The following is a 20,558-nucleotide window of genomic DNA, read 5'->3' as shown; positions in this document are numbered from 1 at the left end:
GGCACCTTTTGGGATGAGCACTGGGTGTTGTATGGAAACCAATTTGACAATAAATTTCATATATTGAAATAAAAGAAATTCAAAATCTAAATAAACCCATATCTATTTAAAAATTAAATTAATCAAAAACCTTCACACCAAAAAAACAAAACATAAGTCCAGGTCACATGTCAATTCTATCAAACATAATACCATTTCTCATGAACTCCTTTAGAATATAGAGGGGTATAGAACACTTCCCAACTCATTTGGTGTGGCAAGCATAGCCCCAGTATGTAAACCTGACAAATATGTTAAAAGAAAATTACAGAAGAGCAGCCATCATGAACATAGATGCAAAATTTCTGAATAAAATATTATTGGTCAAATCTGGCAGAATATAAAGATAATACATAATTAATAACTAATATTTAATCCATGAATGCAAGATGGGCTTAGCATTTGAAAATCAATGTAATATGCCATCGTAACAGTATGAAAGGGAAAAAACACAGAACATCTTGATAGATGCACAAAAAGAATTTAACAAAACCTAATACTTCTTATGATAAAAACTCACAGTAAACTTCTGATAGGAGAGAACTTTCTCAATTTGATAAAAGATCATCTAAAAAACCTACAAGCTAGTACCATACTTAATGGTAAAATATTAATACCTTTTCCCCTATGATCTGGAAATAGGCAAATAATTTGCACTTTTAGCACGTCTTAACACTATTCTGTAGATCTGAGCCTTTTAATAAGGCAGGAAAAGGAAATAAAAGGTAATATTGGAAAGGAAGAAAGAAAATTGTAATTTTTTCACAATATGATCATATATTTTGAAACTAACAATGCAATGTACCAACTACTAGAGCTAATAAACAAATTTAGCAAGATTACAGGACATAAAGTCAATATAAAAAATTAATTGGGTTTTATATGCTTGCAATGATCAGTTTCAACTTGAATGAAAAATGAATTTAAAATTTTTTTAAAGTAACATAAAATCAAATACCTAGGAATAAATCTAACAAAAGATGTGCAAAACCTTTATTCTGAAAAGTACAGAACATTGCTGAAATAAATTTAAGTCCTTTAAGAAATGGAGACATAATATCTTTATAGATTGACAGACTGAATATCATTACGATATCCATTATCCCTAAATCAATATGTAGATTCAGTATATTCCCCATCAAAATTCCAACAGGCTAATTTGAAAAAATAGGCAAGGTGTTTCAAAAATTAAGATGTCAGTGCAAAAGCCTTAGAGAGGCCAGTTTTGTAAAAGGAAAATAAATTTGTGGGACTTGCATTACTTGATTTTAAGATTTACTATAATGCTACTGTATCAAGACAATATGATATTGGTACAAGGATAGAGAAACAGATTAGTGGAACAGAATAGAGAGCCCTCATATATGTGGTTGGTTGATTTTTGACAAAAGTCAGTTTAATAAGAAAAGGAAAGTTTTTAATACATGATTAATAAATGATTTAATCAATGATTTATTTTTATTGCATACTAGATATTGGCATGTGGGGGCAGGGTGGGGTAGTGAATCCAGACCCCTGTCTCTCTCTGAGAGAGAATGTCTATGAGAATTTGGGGTAGGCAAATATTTCTTGGGCAGAATACAAAGAGCACAAACAATGAAATAAAAACATTGGTAAGTTGTGCTTTTTCCACAATCAAAAATTCTGTTCATCCAATAGGCAACATTAAGAAAAGGAAATTAGACAAGCCACAGACTGGGAGAAAATATTTTTATAGCATGTATCTATTTTTTATTTTTTGAACATGGTGATTTCTATTACTTTCAGCTTAGGAATGCATTAATTGCCATGCTTATTGCCACTTTACCCAGCATCTGGGAATTTGGGGTAAAAGGTATTTCAGAACACCAGTGGATCATTCTGCCAGAAGTAGAATCCAGTTTTTTGACTTTTCAGATTCTCTGTAAAATGCAATCACTTTCTGAGTAGCATTAGGTAGAAATACAATCATAGCATCATAGTTACTACCTTATTTCACATTTAAGCAGAATTATTTAGCCAATTCTATCTAGTTTTTTAGAAGTAAAGCCTATGCTTACTAGCTTCCCAGGTAGGAGGCATATCTGCAAAGAAGTAGGTGAACCTCTGGAAAAAAACATTGGCATGGTATATCTTTTCAGGTGCCAACCTTCCTGTAAGTGGGATCTGGCAATATATGTGTGTAACCACATGGGTACATGTACTTTTTCATAACTGTGGAGCCATATGTATGCACAGATAATGTTTTCAAATAAGACGTATTTTCAGGTAAGAATGAAGATTTGGAAAGAAGTAATAGTTAGAATTCGTTGTAATATTTGAATGTAGGATAGCTAAAAAATGATCAATGTTTATTAACAGATCATGTTTACTTGCAAAAGGATATAGCTATTTATGCTATTGAAAACTGGTGCTTTTAATGAGAATCACCTTCTCTTAACTGCTGTTGGATAATAAAAGGGCAATATACATCCCTTGTTTCCTGCATATAATAAGAATGTGAATTTAATGCCTCCGTATGATTCCATCCCCTCAACTGTACGGGGCAGGGTAGAACAGAAATATTCTGTAGCAAAGTTCAGGGGCTTTTGTGACTTCAGGTCCTATCCTTTCAACTGAGTCCATCCTCAGGGATGAGAGACAGAAGAGAAGACAGAAAATAATAAGGTAGAAAAAAAAAGAGTAACAAAAAGCAAAGGAGGGGGTCACACAGAAGGAAAGAAGAAAAAGGCACGTTGAAAAGATGTGGTCAAGTACTTCCTGGATAATCTTAAGGACCTCAAGTGGAACATGCCTCCTGCCTTCTAGATCTATTTGTGGTCAGAAGAATATTGGTTCTGTCACTGCTTCATAATGATCTTGAAGCAGGTTTTGTTTTTGTTTTTGTTTTTCAACATCCTTTGGCCTCTTTTTGAAAATAAGATGACATCCTGTATTTTGGATATTTGTGAAAATTAGACGGTGCTTAGGAAACATTTAGCAGACTTTCTGGTACAGCATAAACACAAAATAAATCGTAATTAGTATGATGATCTTAATACCACATGTTCTAGCCACAAAGAAATGGTTTTACTCTAGGAAGCACTTCTCCAACTCTCTGTGGTGAAGAATCACTTTTTAACATTCACCTGTCTAGTGTGTATGGATAGTTTTGTGAAATGCAATTGTAACAAAAATGATTACCATACAAATGAAAAAATACAAAGAGATATAAAATATAAGCCCCAATTTTTACTCTTATATTCCATAGATTAAAAAATCTATCAAATTGTTATAGAAGTTACTAACCACTTTCAATTTCTGAATGCATTTCATCATGAACTAGTAACTGTATGCATATGGGCATCAGTCCATGGACCACACTTAGAGTAACACTGCTCCATGAGGGGCAGATATGCCAATGGCATTAAATGCATAATGGCGGACTTCAGTAAAAGAAGGACCTTGGAAATTCTTAGAAGTCTGTGCTGAGGTGGGGGTTATAGTCCAGGCTGGCAGCTCCTTCCTTAATGCATTCATTTATACATATATCCCTGATTGGTCCAAACCCTGGGAAATCTTCTCTGATGGAAATCTTCATCAAAAAGCCCTATTAAAAATTTTTATCTCTTTTGAATATGGCAGTGTTACTAAAAACGTCTGTGAGGTGGGGCCCCTGGGTGGCTTAGTCAGTTGAGCATCCGACTCTTGATTTCGACTTGGATCATGATCCCAGGGTCCTGGGATTGAACCCCGCATCAGGCTCCTTGCTGAGCATGGAACTCACTTAAGACTCATATTTCTCTCCCTTTCTCTCTCTCTCTCTCTCTCCTCTCTCTCTCCTCTCTCTCTCCTCTCTCTCTCTCTCTCTCTCTCTCTCTCTCTCTCTCTCTGTAGTCTTTCCTTTCTGGTGTTATTTATATTATCCTTTACTCAAATGTCTATTTTAAGTTAACATCGAAAGGTGATAAAATAGCAGGAGTCATCCACTGATAGTGCTTTGGACTTTAAGAGTACCAGCTACTTTGAGCTTCAGATTCAACTCAAATGTATTTAAGATCTACCATACTAGGTGCTCTTGTGAGCCCACTAACACAACACCTCAGTGAGCCTGGTATTTTTATCAATGCTGTATATTAGAAAATTGAACCTCAGAAAGGTTAAATGATTTGCCTGTGGTCTGTGATTCAAAGCTAGGCATACCTAGCTTCTTTTTTTTTTTTTTTTTACTACGTGTTTAATTATCTTTTATGACATACAGTTCTTTTTTTTTTTTTTACTACGTGTTTAATTATCTTTTATGACATCTTGTTACTTTCCTTGTGTATTTATTGTGACAGAGTCCTCATTGGAAAGTGCATAGCCTACAATAGCCCTAAGCATGAAGGTCCACCACATACATGCTAGCCTTTCAGAAGAAGAACATCTTTGCTGGTACATCACCTGCTTTTGTAGCATTTGTCTCTAATAGATGTTGGAATTCAATGAAATACTAATTAATTACATTTTATCAAAGTACTTAGGCTAACTGTAAGGTAAGTTAAAGAAGTTGATGATTTATTAAATATCTCCAATTTAATGAAGACCTCTAAATAAAAGATAATAACCATCAACTTAAGTGAGTCGACAGAGGGATGAGTTGTCAATTGCAGCAAAAAAATTGAATTCCCTGCAGTGTTGACACTTCGCAGCTTTGGCATGGTTTTGAAAGTTCACATAAAGTGTCAAAGATGTACAGCTTGCTTTCAGAGTGGCTTAGTTGAGAATTAATTCTTAGAGGTAGAAGGATTGATCACACCACCAATAGATGGGATCCACAATGGTCATGACTCATAAAGGTAACTTGCCATCAGAGAAAAGAATGCATAATTCTGAATGTTATGTTCTGTTACCTTTATTCATTCATTCAACAAGTATTTGTTGAGTTCCTTCTAAGGAACTGGGCACTGAGGACATAATGTTGAACATTGTAGAAGAGACACTTTTCTCAGATAGGTTATATTCTTCTGGAAAGAAAAGTAAAAGGTGAAAAAGATCATCTTTTCATGACAAATGTTATTAATGAAATTAAACAGGCTGATATAGTAGAATATGACAACTAATGGGACTATTAACTTAGATTCTGTGATCGGGGAAGGCCCCTGGAAATCAGGGAAATAGACGAGGATCCAACCATCCGACCCATTTAGGGTCTCACAGACTAAAGAGTTTGGATTTTACCAGTGAGATGCCAGGGGGAGCGAGTGTGAAGCAGAGGGTAACATGACTATTTTGTATCTCAAAAGTCACCCCCCAGTTTTCCTTCCATGAAGGAAATAGGGGACCAGGATAAAGATGGAAATAAGAAGTCACTTAGTGAGATTATTGTAGGTTACTGATGGTAGGAAGCATCCAGGAAAGAGAGCAGAGTAGCCTGGGTTCAGGTGGTAGCAATGAGTTGGAGAGAAGGCAGTAGGTAGGACAGCAAGGAATTGCTTATAGATTGGATTGGGCATGCAGTGGGCATTAAAAATGACTATTAGCCTGGGTAGTAGTGTTTATTTATTGAGATGGGAAAGACTAGAAGAGGAACAGTTTGGGGGAGAAATCAAAAGTTCTGCTTTGGCCATGTTAAGTTTGAGATGCCAGCTTGACATTCGTGAAGCAAATATCAGGTAGACAGTTGCATAAATGGCTTTGGAGTTCACTGGTGAGTTGGGGCTGGAGGTATATGTAAATTTGGTCATTAGTATAGGATGGTGTTGACTCCATGGGGCTTTCTGAGATCACCTAGAGGCAGAATGCTCAAGGAGAAAACCCAGGTCTGGATCCTGGGACACACCAGTGGTTGAAGGAGATGCAAAGGAGACTGAGAAGAAGCATCTCCTGGGAAAAATAAGGGGAGTCACAGATCCCCCTGCACCACCCCCCTCCTGTTGACTCTGCATATCCTGGAGCCACACATCTTCAGGACTGAGACCCAGGGTGTATGCCACTAGACCCTCTCTCTCCTCTTGTTCCAAAATATGAAACTTCTCTTTGCCCAGTGGTTGCATGTGGTGTGGGGTACAGTTCATTCACTTAGCAAACGTTTCCTGAGCAGTCAGTGCTAAGTGTGACTATGAGTGTGACATTGAACAAGAACATTTTTTTTAATATATGAAATTTATTGTCAGATTGGTTTCTATACAACACCCAGTGCTCATCCCAATAGGTGCCCTCCTCAATGCCCATCACCCACCCTCCCCTCCCTCCCCTCCCCCATCAGCCCTCAGTTCTCAGTTTTTCCCCCTGAAAATATTTTTATTTATTTATTTATTTATTTATTTATTTATTTATTTTTATTTTTTTTAAGTTTCTTTTTTTAGATATATGAAATTTATTATCAAATTGGTTTCTTTCTTTCTTTCTTTCTTTCTTTCTTTCTTTCTTTCTTTCTTTTTCAATATATGAAATTTATTGTCAGATTGGTTTCCATACAACACCCAGTGCTCATCCCAACAGATGCCCTCCTCAATGCCTATCACCCATCCTCCCCTCCCTCCCACCCCCATCAACTCTCAGTTTGTTCTCAGTTTTTAAGAGTCTCTTATGCTTTGGCTCTCTTCCACTCTAACCTCTTTTTTTTTTTCCTTCCCCTCCCCCATGGGTTCCTGTTAAGTTTCTCAGGATCCACATAAGCGTGAAAACATATGGTATCTGTCTTTCTCTGTATGGCTTATTTCACTTAGCATCACACTCTCCAGTTCCATCCACGTTGCTACGAAGGGCCATATTTCATTCTTTCTCATTGCCATGTAGTACTCCATTGTGTATATAAACCACAATTTCTTTATCCATTCATCAGTTGATGAACATTTAGGCGAACAAGAGCATTTTGACACAGTCCCTACCCTCAGACAGTGGACAACATGATAGGGCCACCAACGAGTAAGTGGACAGTTATAAGTAACAGAAAGGTTTGAGGTACGGCTGTTGCTAGTACAGACTGTGATTTGGGCAAGTTTAGTCGTTGTTCTGAGCCTAGATTTTTCTGTCTGAAAAATGGAACTGAGTTTGAGGGGCTTTTTAATAAACCCTGAAGATGTGAATGTATACATGTGAGTAAAGACTCCTATATAGCCCATCATGGAGATGTTGAAAAGGATAGTGACTGGAAAAGCCTGGTCAACCTTTCTGGGTGGTAAGCTCACATTTGGTGCATAAGCCAATACCAGGTCTGCAAACCTTGTTCCCCTCCCTCGGGACTCTCTCCTTACCAGGTTCTCTCCAGCCCAGGTTTTCCTTCAGATTTCTGCTCTGTATCTCACCTCCACCACTCCCGTTCTCTCATCTGGGCCTTCTCTTTCTTCCACTTGTCCATTCTAAAGCAGAAGAAAGGATTTGTTGTAACAGGGAAGAATCTTTTGATGCTGAACCAGAAGGATTTTACCTCCCTGACAGGAATCTTTAATGTTTAAATTATCTGGGGCTGTTGAACAAAGGATTCTGGGAAATTCAAAGCTTTTTACAAAGAAAAAGGGGAAAAAAGCCCACACAGTGTTAAGTGTATAATGACTCAACTTGGTAATAAACTCTCAGTCACTCCCCTGAAGGCAGCCACACCCGTTCCTCAGAAGCCTCCAAACCTTTGGGGGTGGGGGGGAGGCACTGGTTGCTGCAGCTTCTCAGAAGAGTGCAAAAAGTGTCTCTTAAAAGAACAGCCATTTGTTCTCTGTCAAGATGCCTCTTAACTGGTGTAATTAGAGTGCTGGCAGGGGGAGGGGAAGAGGTGGAAATGAGGGAAAAAGAATATGAAATCCCTTACTTCCCCTGGCTCATTCTTCCTGCACCACAGGGCTTTGAACCCACTGAAATATTGTGACTGAAACATACACTATTCTGTACAGAGAGAAAAAGCGGCTTGTGTGCCCCTGAGTTCGTGCCTTGATAGTATCCATGTGCTACAGTGGGGTGGTGCAGACTGTAGGTAATTATACAGAGCAGGGAGATCTGAATTCCACTGTGTAACTCTGTGTCTTTCATTAAGTCACACTGATCCTTGAGGCTTTTAATTTTGTGATCTGTCAAATAGGGAGAGAAGTATGATGCCCTAGTTCCCATCTTAAAAGCTGGCGAGGACAAGCATGTGAGACCTTGTGACTTTCCCACGTCCACAGTCCATGCTATCCCTTGATCATCCCTGCTAATGGCAGGAGATGTGAAATAGTTGGAGTGGAATAATGCAGGATTCAAGAATATTTGTGGAGTTGTGTTCTCTTTTGAATTTTATTTGCAGCAATAGCAACAATAATTTCTTGGTTATATTTTGCTGAAAAATCAGTCACCATCTTTCTAGCCCATGACAGCAGGGGAGAAGGAGGAGGGGTGGTAGGGAGACAGTCTAATGTGGCTCCACAACAGATACTCCTTGAAGCAGCTGGCACATACCATGTGGATAACAGAATCGGTGCTATGGGGTAATGATTTTGATGTGAATATGTCTGGATATCCAGCTGACTTATATACACAGCTGAACTTTTGATTCCCAGCCCCCCGGAAACCTGCTCCTCTCTGTGTCTTTTCCATTGCAGTTCATTTAACTCCATCCTTTGCCTTGCTCAAGCTAAAAAGCCTTGGGGGTCATCTTTGATGCAGATCTCTCTCTCTCTTTCTCTCAATGTTTGTTTATTTTTGAGAGAAAGAGCCAAGCAGGGGAAGGACAGAGAGAGGGAGACGTAGAATCTGAAGCAGGCTCCAGGCTCTGAGTTGTCAGCACAGAGCCCAATGTGGGGCTTGAACACACAAGCTATGAGATTATGGCCTGAGCCAAAGTCGGATGCTTAACCAACTGAGCCACCCAGGCGCCCCTGACACAGATCTCTCTTATACTCCGCAAAGTGTCAGCAAGTCCTCTTAGTCCTGCCTTCACAATGTGCCCAGAACCCTGGTGTTTCTCAACATCCGCACACCTACAACTCTGTCCAAGGAAACCATGATCTGATTATAACCTGTAGGGTCTCCCTGCTTCCACTCTTAGCCCTCATCTGCCTGTTATCAACAGGGTGACAAGAGACATTCTATGAAAACTTAGGTCATTGACTTCTCTGCGGCAACCCCACCAATGGCTTCCAGATCATATCTAGTAAAAGACAAATCATTAAGGGTCTCTAAAGCCCTACGTCCTCTAGCCCTCCACCTCCCTGCAGCCTGTTAACCACTCTGACCTCATCTCATTATTGTTCTGTTTATTCAGTCCACTTCAAGCCATATTGGCCCCTTTCTGTTTTTGGAACTCTCCTCCAGGATGTTCCCTACCTCACAGCTTTGCCCTGGCTATTGCCTCTCCTGGAATGCTCTCCCTTGGATACCTGCTTGGCTCACTCCCTCACGCCTCTGAAGTCATTTCTCAGGCCTGGGCTTCCCTGGCCACTCTACCCCAAATCCCAGACCTCCTCCCCATATTTACTATTTCTCTTCCATGCCTTATCTTCCCCCTTAGCACTTAGAAGTTTATAACATACTTATATTGCTTATTTATGTTGTTTATTGTGTGTCTCCTGCACTAGAATGTAAGTTCCACGAAGGCAAAGATTTCTGCTTTTATGGTTGCTGTAGTATCCCATATTCTAAAATAATGCCAACCACACGGCAGGCACTCAATCATATTTTGGAGGCAGAATGAATATGTGTAGATCGTTGAATGGACGGATGGATGGATGGATGGGTAGATGGATGAAGGCCTTGATGTAATACGTTATATGTATTATGATACATTCTCAGGAGGGTCAGTGATACTTCAAATAGGCACTTGAAAACACCTACTCTGTACTAAATACTTTGCGTTTTCTCTCTATTATTTAATACTCACAATGCTTTGAGACAGGTATGGTATTTATTCCTATTTTACAAATGAATAAACTGAAGATTCAGATGTTAACTTGCCCCAGATCACACCCTGATGTAGGCAGGATTCAAATCCAGTTTGGTTCAGTTTCAGAGCTTCTAATTATTATGCTCCAATGGTCTGCATTATACCAACTTCAAGGTTAAAGAGCAAAGCAGGAAACATATTCCAGCTTCTTCATTATCCCCTTTGTGTTCATCGCCAGGCCTTCCCCTGCATCTACTCAAACAAATAAATGAAATTTCAATGTAGGGAAGACCAAGGAAAAAAGTAAAAAGACCACACATTCCCCAAGATCCTAAAAGAATATGCCTCTTTGCTTTCTCATGACTGAAATGTCATGAAGATGTGGTATGCACTGGCTTTGGAATCCAGAGATCCAAGTGTCCAGACAAGCCATCACGTGCTGTAGGCCTTGGACTGGCAAGCCATCTGACCCATCTGTACCTCGGTCTCCTTGCATGTCAAAGGCAAGACTTGGAGAATTAATTTGTTGGGCATACCGCACCTGATATTCTGGTCTGTGAGACCCATGGCCTTTGTTTCATTGCTGTGGGTGTCGGGTGGAGGAGTAGGGGTGGGATGCAGCGTTCTGTGTAAGGCAATGCATTTGCCTTAAAGAAGGACTTCTTCTCATTGGAGGAGCCCTCCCAAAGCTCCTGATCTCTGAGGAAGAGTGACATGGTATGAGACAGCACCTGAGTTAAGCATCCCTCACCCTTCTGGACTCACATCCATCCTGCTTATTGGAGTCAACATTGGATGGCATTTAGAGAATTGGGCACTGCTCTGGCCTTTATTTATTAGCAATGTAAGGCTCCTTAAATCCTTTCTGGAATAAGTCAAGGGATAAGGCATAAATAACTAAAATATAGCTGAACTGTGTGACCTTCAGTAAGGTGTTTACCTTCTCTGGGCTGTGTTTGCTTCTCTCAAAAATGGGAGAAAAATTTCCCCAGAGTCTTAAGAAAAACCAAAAGCTGTTTTACCCTCCATCTTCCAGCCCTCGTTCCAATGAGACTGAAATTAAACCACAGCCAACACACAATTGCCTGTCTGACTTCCCCCAATTTCTCTCAGTTTCAGAATATATAGGGTCGAAGAGGTTTTTCTTGGTGTCTAACCCCAATTCCTCCTCCTGAAGCAAACGTCTTGCAGAAGACTGGCCAAGTTCCTTTGAGAGCAGTGAAGCATTTTGAAAATGTGGTCTTTGAAGAGTAATAGGAATATGACCATGTGGCCATTAGTGTGCTTGGCAAAGTGTCTGCATATGCTTCTCCGTGCCGGTGTGAGCATGCGTGTATTTGTGCCAGTGTGTGTGTGTGATGAAGTGTACAAGTGTGTACAGGAGTGTGGGTAAACAGATCTTTGAGTCACACAGGCCAGCCCATCCTGGAGGGCTTTGTCTTCCTTTTGGTTGCCATGACAGCAGCAAAAGGCCTCAGCATCAGTAAACAAAGCTCCCTGTGTGTACTGAATCAGGAGGAGGGGTCTGGAGCTAGAGGCTAAAACAGGAGCCAGAGTCCTCCAACAGAGTGTTTCTTGTCACAGCTTCTTGTCACCAGAACGTTTTCCTCACTAGGTAAACAGATATCTGTCCAGGTGCCCTGTGACTCTGAGGTGACCCAACACGGGCAGGAATTTCAGGCTGCAGCAAGGCTTCATTGAACCTCCCAAGAGTTAGTCCCCATGAGTTAGTCAGTCACCTCATGATAAATTCTAGCAATGTGAACGACCAGGCATCCTCCCAACACCCCATGGATCAAAACCAGCCACTTTAATGTATCAATATACAGATTAGCACTTTGTGAATTATCTGAGGCAGTGGCTCCTTTATAGATGTGTGAGTTCATAAAAGAGAAATCATTTTAATATTAACCTAAATATGATTTAAAAGACAACTCTGCTTTCTTCCTATACACCACCCACCAGTCACACATGACAAATATTTTAGGTGTTATACCTTGTCTGAGATTATCTATATAATCCTTCTACTTCAACTAATTGTGAATAATTTGTAAATAATTGGCTATATAGGAATTGTTGATTTTTACAAATTATGCCTCTCATATAAAGTGCTAGAAAACAAAAACAGTCACAAATGCAAATTCACTGACTAGACTGAAAATTGTATTTAACCAAGCAGAACAAGGAGATCAGCTTTCTTCTTAGTTCCCATAACTGAAATTTAGAAACTCAAACCTTGCATATTTAACTGACAAATAGAATAGAGGCTCATCCATGCTTAGCTTCAACTCACTTTCATCTAGGTGAGAGCTATCATAGGGGGGAACTGCAAGTTATTGTCTTGCACAAAATAAGAGGTGGGGGGGTGGTAATAACTAAAAACTATGGATAGCAGAATTGGGTCTAACGAAACAGAATTTGGATTTTTACTATTATATAGTCTCTTACAAGAACCCAGTCAGGACTACCAGAGTAACCAGATTTATTCCTGTTCTTGGTCACGAGCAGAGGGTTTTTTGTGACTTTCTAATGATTGACAGGGAAATTGAGGCAGAGAGGTTACTGCCCAGTTTATTAGCACAGAAGTTACCTAGAAACCTAACTCTGAGGATAGACCTGATAGTATTTCTGTTATATCACATGGGACTTATTTTTTTTTCCCCTTGTTTGGGATTCTGGAGTCTAGATGCATCCTGTCTTGAGTTCTGTGACATCTGTGGGTGCTGCTGCCAGATGGAGCAAATGAAGAGGAGCAATTTACCCATCCTCTCACCTTAAGCCACAGGCCAATACAAAAAGGGCTGAGGGGTCATGAGCACTCTTTTATAGGCCATATTTCCTCCTTTTAAACTTCCTGTTGCTTGATTCAAAGGAATTAAATAAATTGAGATATTTGGAGGGTCACTCTTTGAGAGTGGTCATCTGGATGGCTAAGTAAGGTAGCAGCCATATACTTTATCTTTGCAAAAGTATCATCATCCAAATAATTCCAGGATCCTCTGTGAAAAGGAGAGAGAGAGTACTCAGGTGTTCAGGGAAGAGAGGAGATCCGTGGAGGGGCATGCTTCCCTTCCCTTGGGGCCAGCCACGTATATACACAATGAGAATGGTGGACACATTGGATCTAAGGTCAGAATAGATACCTATTTTTGGGAGGTAATGGAACTGAATCTTGTCTGTCCCTGTTCTCTCTAGAATGTAATATGCATAAATAAATGATGGCTATATTATGGACACAAGATCAAGCAGTACATCACTAGCTTGACTAATGCTATGAGTTTTATACTGGGTCTTTATTAACCCAACACAGAGCAATGGATTTTTGTGCTGTTCTCTCAATTAAAAAGATCGTCCTTTTAGAAAAAGCAAAGCAAAACAAAACAAAACAAAGCAACAAAAAAAAAAAAACTGTGTTTATGTCCTTATTTTCTTTGACCTTAAGCTGAAACTAAATCTCTTTTGTAGACTTTTAATGTTGAGTTCTAGATAGCATGGAAGACAGCTGAGGCATTGTGGAAACAGCCTAGCTTGAATTCCGGCCCTGCCTTCTGCTAATTAGGTAATCTTGGGCAAGAACCTTTCTGAATCTCCCAGAGTTTTTACATATATAAATGAAATGGTTTACATGCAAGTGATTTGTAAATTAAAACTTTCACAAATGTGTTATGTGAATATTAGCTGTTCTTTATATTTAACTTCCATAATCTGTGGAACCTACTGTAATGCCAAGCCTCGGATCCAGATTCATAGGGCCTTGTTGGAATGTGATATGATGTAGGTTCTGCTTGGCCTTGTGAAGCCTGTAGACTAGTCAGGGAGATAAGCCAGGGCACGAGTATGACAGCAAAGGAGGGGTGACAGATTGTATGAAAGACACTGGTGCCATACTCTCTGCTCTAGGCTCCCAGTAGAAAGAGAAAACAGAAAAGTCCCCTTGATAAACATAGTACAGAACCCTCCCCCTACCCAACCCTTCTTTGTCCACTGACACAGGGGCTGCTCAGGAAGTATCCCCACTGGTGCAGATTCTTTGCTTTACTGATTTTAGCCAAGAGGCTTCTTTAAAAGACCAGGGCAGTTTTATTGGGCTCTGGACCCTTGAGCACTGCCAAGGGGCTAGGTGGAAGGATGAGAGGACACAGGGACCTGCAGTGACAGTAGAGGAGAGCAGGAAAGCCAGCTGAAGAGACCCGGAGCCAGGAAACTGCCAAACATGCAAGGAGGCTAGACTGGGGTTTGTTGGTCTCCTTCACGGAAAATCAAGGTATGTGGTCATTTTGGGGGCCAGGTAGAAGTGACGCACTGTGTACTTCGTACACTAATTCTATGGAGATCTTCGTGGAGACGAACAAAAGAACAGTGGTGGCAGCATCCAGGAGTTACCTGGCAACTGCTGCTCTCTGGCTTGTTCACCTGCCTCCCTTTGAGTCAGTGCAGAGACGGAACGTTTCTTCATTTGAGCCTTTGGGAACCAGGGTAGAGCTATCAGTATGCTCTCCAAGTCAGCCTGGATATTTTTAATTAACAAAAAAATCTATTGGACATATACCATGTGCCAGGCCTAGTCTAGTCTGGGAGGATACAGAGTTGAGTAAGACATGGAATATTTTCACAAGAGGCTCGCATAGAGGGAGAGGCAGTCACATGTACAGCTTACCACAGTGAAGCCTGGCTGTGAGATGAACTGTAAAGGCACAGAGGAAAGAAAGAATGGAGGCTGGAGACTGGGAAAGGGAGAGAGGGAGAGGAGAGGAAAGCTGAACAGAAGAAGTGACATTTCACACTGGACTTGGAGAAGGATTTTGACAGATTTGGGCAGATAAGAAGAGAAACAGTGTGGACCAAGCCTTGATAGCCATACTGCATTCTCCAGAACAGGGAGATGGGTGCTGCCGCTGGAGCATGGCCGTGGTGACTGCAGGCAGGTGGGCGGGTGGGAATGATGGGAGGTGAGGTTTGGAGGAAAGGTTAGGATCAGGCTGTGAAAAACCGTGAAGGTCATGTTAAGTGTTTGTACTTCATTTAGCAGAGGGTGGAGGAGGCTGTGGAGGAGCAGGGGAAGAATAGGAAGAAAATGGAATGTATAGGATCTGAGGGTCATGGTTCCTTTTAGTGACTCTGTGTCCTTGGATGCTTGCTCTCTCACAGGGCCACTTAACTCTCCTTAGATTTAGTGCTCTGAGCTAGAAAATGGTGATGTTGGTAATAATGCTTATCCTTGATGCTAAAGGATTATTGTGTTCCTCTGCTCATAGCCTGCTTAAATCCTCCTTTTTTCAAGGTCTTCCTCAAAATATTACCTCCTTGTTAAACCTTCCCGGATCCCTAGAGTGTATTTGAAAAATCAAGACACATACATATGAAACAATAAAGAAAACAGCATATAAATATGCCATTGGACTAGGGAGACATGTGTGCCGCATGAAGAGCTTGGGCTCTTAGAGCAGACAGGCTTAGGGTCCAATCCTGGATCTGCTTCTTACTTAAATTATCACAAGTTGTTTAACTTTTCTTTTCTTTTCTTTCTTTTTTTTTTTTTTTTTTTTTTTTTGAGAGAGCACGAGAGTGAGAGCGTGAGCAAGTGGGGGGGGGGGGGCAGAGAGAGAGGGAGACACAGAATCTGAAGCAGGCTCCGAGCTCCAGCTGTCAGTACAGAGCCCGACATGGGGCTCAAACCCGTGAACCATGAGATCATGACCTGAGCCAAAGTCAGATGCTCAACTGACTAAGCCACTCAGGCGCCCCGTTTAACTTTTAAATTGGGGACAAAAATACCTGTTCCACCTTCTTCTCAGAGTGATTATAAAAAAATATGAGCAAAATGTATGAAGGTGCTCAGAAACTAGAAAGGGCCTCACAAGTGCTACTCACTGTGATTATTGTTTTAGGTTTAGAAGTGATCAGATCTAATGTGTGTTTTAGAAAGAGTGAGTGAGATGGATAAAACGAAGAGAAGAGAAACAGGTGGTTGCGAGACCATGTAAGTGCTATTGCAATAATCCAGGCATAAAATGATGAGGTCCTGGACCAAGGCAGTTAGGACAAAGAGGAAAGGTTGATCCAAGTGCTGTTTTGAAGATAGAACCAACAGAACATGGCACACTAATTGGACAGGAAGGATAGAAAGAAAACAAAGAGCCAAAGGTAAAAACCTTGATAGATGGTGTTACCATGAACCAATCCAACCCCTTGTTTCTTTCTAATTGTTGACATCCAGGGAAGAAGGCAAGGAAAGGCTGTGCCCCACGGCTTGTATTCTGTTATTCTGACTCTCAATGGCCCTGGACTCTTCATTTTGACTGTCTCCCTCTCCATTCCCCCAAAACAGTGTTAATAGAACCATCTGAACCTGAAGACAAGCTCATGATTTCTCCTTTTAATATGCCTTATTCCCATGCCCTCAGCCTGACCATGACCATGATAAGGTGTCTGTGCCAAGGAATCCATCTATCTTGGTAGGAGAGGGTGAATGAGGTGCCTCCTCTTCCTCTGCCCTGGGGCTGTGACACATCCCTCAACCCCTGGCTGGTATCTTCCTCCCTGGATATGAGCAATGTTTTATTTTGGAAGAAAAATTACGCTCAGAGACTGAGTTTGACTTTTCCAGCAATTTATTTAACGAAAGTTCACTGCAGGAATTTGACAAGCCAATAGTACACAGGATAATTTCTGTTAATAAGCCAATAAAGAAATAACATACTCACCGGGGCGCCTGTGTGGCTTAGTCGGTTGAGCGTCCAACTTCAGCTCAAGTCATGATCTCGTGGTTTGTGGGTTCAAGCCCCGCATCCGGCTCTGTGCTAACAGCTTAGAGCCCGGAGCCTGCTTCGGATTCTGTGTCTTCTCCTCTCTCTGCCCCTCCCATGCTCATGCTTTGTCTCTCTGTCTCTCAATAATAAATACACGCTAAGAAAAAAAAATTTTTTAGAGAAATAACATACTCGAAATCAATGATAGATCAATCACACTGTTGTTCCAGGCAAGAGGAGGTGAAAGGAATAAAGTGCAAATTTAGTTGAGGTGTACCTTTATACAAGTTGGTACTGGGGAGAGACAGCTTAGCCAAACTGGGAGCTGACGTCCAGGTACTAGTGCAAAAGTAAAAGCCCCGTGTGGCTGGAGCATGTTGCTATGGAATGGGGCCTGGTGTTGATGGGCAAGATGATCTTCATGGGGCCTCTGCACAACTCATCACTGCCTGTAAGTGACACCTTTACAGATGTAAAGTTTTATTCAACTTACTACTGGAAGCCCTAGCCACAGAAGTCAGACAAGAACAAGAAATCAAAGTCATGGAAATTGGTAAGGAAGAAGTAAAACTTTCACTATTTGCAGATGACATGATGCTATATACAGAACACCCTCAAGACTCCCTCAAGAAACTACTAGAACTGATCAGTGAATTCAGTAAAGTCCCAGGATACAAAACCTATATACCGATATCCATTGCATTTCTATACACTAATAATGAAATAACAGAAAGAGAAAGTAAGAGAACAATCCCATTTACAGTTGCACCGAAAATAATACCATACCTAGGAATAAACTTAACAAATGAGGTGAAAGACCTGGCTTCTGAAAACTATAAAACATTGATGCAAGAAGTTGAAGAGGACAAAAAGAAATAGAGAGACATTCCATGCTCACAGATTGGGAGAACAAATACTGTTAAAATGTCTATACTACCCAAAGTAATCTACAGATTTAACGAAATCCCTATCAAAATACCAACAGCATTTTTCACAGAGACAGAACAAACAATTCTAACATTTGTATGGAAACACCAGAAACTAATATGACACTGTATGCTAGTTGGAATTAAAATAAACTTCAAAACAAAAGTGTCACTGTTACCAAGGCTGGAGCTGATTGCCCAAGATCTTCAAGAAGGTATCTTAGATCAGCAAAGTATAGCCTTGCTCAGACCAAGCACTCTTGGGTCATCCTCACAAATTCTGCATTCATAGGCTAATGTGCCCTTGCCATAGTTGTTTCTTCATATGCTTTTATTGTTAAGCCCCCAGTGTGGCCCCTCAGCAGCTGAGCGACTGAGTTCTGATACGTGAGAACAGAGATGATGACACCCGGAGACAGCTTACTTCATTCTTAAAGCAAAGCAACTTTCCTTCGAAATACAACTTTTTACAGTGGGTGCTGGGCTCCCTCATTGTCAGGCTGAAGCTCTCTAGTTGTGGGGAGCACCTTGACTAAGGACAACAGCTTCCAGGTAGTAGGGACCATACCTGAGCCGAGGCTGGAGAGGCACTACACTACTAAGGGCATTGTAGCCTGGAGGGGTGTTTGATGAGAAGGGCCTTGGTAGAGGTGGTTGCTAGAGAGGCCTATTAGCAAATGAATATTTCTTTAACCCCATTTGCTCAGCCATTGAATTTGCTCATCTTCCTCTCTACCAGGAAACCCTTGTGTCTCTTTTCCCTTTCCACGCCACCCACCCTCTCCCCCCCACCCGCCACCCAGGGGTTTAGTCTTTTCATTGTCTTGTGCCACAGAGTGGCTCTGGTCCCTTGCACCTGTCAGTGGACTGTGTCTTCTCCCTGACCCTGACCTTGGCTTTCCATCTATCTCATTATCTCCTCTCATATCCCTCCCATCTTCCTACTCTCTTTCTTTTGGAGCCAAGTGCCCTTCCCGTGTCCTTCCCTTTCCTATTTAACCTCCACTAGCCATCTTCACACAGCACTCAGTCCTTCAAGGCATTGGTGTCAATGGTCTTCAGTGGCAGCCCTCATAGAGTGTCACAGGATGCAGGATGCCAGAGGAAGCACGGCACTATGGTTAGACTTTAGATCCCAGCAAGTTACTTCCCTTCTCTAATCCTTGGTTTCCCCAAGGATTAGAGGGAATTTTAATAGTTAAGTAGGAATTTTAATAGTACTTATTACTTCACATGGTGACTGTAATGGATTAAATTAGAGTCCATGGGTATGAAAAACTTCATATAGGGCTGGCACATAATTGGTCCATATAGATTAATCACTGTTGTTATTAAAAGCATAAAGGGTAGGTGTGCCCCTCAGGAGGGTTAAGGGCCTTATGTTGTAGCTGGGGAAACAGAACATAGCATTTTGAACCCTAGTTTGTCACCTGACTAAGAAAGTACCTTTCAAAATAGAGCAAGCAGAGGGTGTTAGTGATGACTGGGATGAAACTGATCTGGGAAAGCTTCTTGAGTGAGGCCGAACAAAGTATGTTTCTGAACAGCATTTTAAGGAGGTGATAGTTGCAGCCTGGAACAAAGCAAAGGGGAAATGGGGCATAGAGAGTCACCTGCTCAAACACTCTCTTGCTCCTACTTGCTTCACCCTTCCTTTTAGTCACGGCATTACCCCAGTTCACTGCTTATGAATCTCATCCTTCTCATCCACAGGGAATTTGCCAAAGAGAGAGAGAGAGTGGAGAACCGGAGAGCTTTCATGAAATTGCGGCGGCAGCAGCAGATTGAGCGTGAGCTGAATGGGTACCGCGCCTGGATAGACAAAGCAGGTGAGGCCTGGCAGGCTGCACAGACATCAGTGTAGATATCCCCCTGAGCACCCCCGGTGCCTCCATTCACAGGAGCAGCCTTGGCCAGAGCAGAGAGTAGCTCTGGATGCCTCACCGGCTTTGTGGGCTCCATGCTGGTCCCTCTTTCTTCCTCGGGGACTAAGTGTTCCTATTCTTCTACCGAACACCTTCACGAGGCTCACAGTTTAGCAAGGTGAACTGAATGAAAGGTAACATAGCTAGCTCCTGGAGCTGGGTTGGGTGGGTGACATTGTACACTACTGCTGATAATTATAATGACCACCAGCAGCAGCAACAACAGTCCATTCATTCCACAAATATTTGAGCGCTTGCTTTGTGCCAGCCCCTGTCCTAGGTACTTGAGATACAGCAATGAACCAAACAGACCACCAGCTCACCAAAGCCCCTTTCATGTGAAGCCCATTCCCCTCTATTGGAGAAGGCAGTGATAAACAAAATAATAAATGAATAACTTGTAAGAAGGTGATAAGTACCATGGAAAACAGATCAAGGTAGGGTTATGGGGTGTAGGGTAGGTTGTGTTTTGAAATAGGGAGATCAGGGAGACCCTTTTGGGGAGAGACTTGAAGGAGTTGAGGTGGTAAGTCATGGGAAGGTCTGAGGAGGATATCTCAGTGCTAAGACTCTAGTATGGAAGCAAGCCAGGAATATTCCAGGAATAGAAAGAAGAATGAGTAAAGGGAGAGGGGCAGGAAGACAGGGTGGGGCCAGTGATGAGAGGAGTGGACAGAACTTATGGGCCGTTGTAAGGGTTCGGGGCTGTGCTGTTAGTGATGCAAGAACCATTGGAGGGTTTGGAGCTGAGGTGGGGCATGGTCTGATTGAAGGTTTTGAGGGGGCCCTTTGGCTGCTGCATTGAGACTACACTGTAGGAGGGCAAGGTCAGAAGCAGGGGACCGACGGCGAGGCCACTGCAGTGAGACGGGTAATACCTGATGGTGAGAAGTGGTGATTCCTATTTCCTGAGCTATCACCAGTTCCTCACTATGAGGCTCCGCCTTGAGGATAGGTCCAAACCTATCATGATTTTGTTAACCCACAGAACCACCAGCTTCAAGTTTGACTGTGGCTCAGCTGCTCATGAAGGGGTATCGATCACCGCATATCTGTCAGTAAAATGGATGCACTTGCTTTCCTTATTATTTTAAAGATTACATTGCATTGGTGTTATATATCTTTATTT

The 20,558-nt window shown here is 41.6% G+C and overlaps 1 protein-coding gene across 1 annotated transcript in view; it reads left to right on the top strand.

Moving 5' to 3' along the window:
• The window catches only part of CACNA1E (calcium voltage-gated channel subunit alpha1 E), a 382,346-nt gene that overhangs the window by 273,833 nt on the left and 87,955 nt on the right, over nucleotides 1-20,558 (top strand). The window contains exon 9 of the mRNA XM_042925223.1: nucleotides 19,218-19,333. Coding sequence (XP_042781157.1) covers nucleotides 19,218-19,333 — 116 coding nt within the window. The remainder of the gene's footprint in view (nucleotides 1-19,217; nucleotides 19,334-20,558) is intronic.

This window comes from Panthera leo, chromosome F3 (genome assembly GCF_018350215.1).
Source record: "Panthera leo isolate Ple1 chromosome F3, P.leo_Ple1_pat1.1, whole genome shotgun sequence".
NCBI classification, from domain to species: domain Eukaryota; kingdom Metazoa; phylum Chordata; class Mammalia; order Carnivora; family Felidae; genus Panthera; species Panthera leo.
Note: the sequence above shows the minus strand (reverse complement) of the source record. Positions and strands in the feature narration are given on the sequence as shown.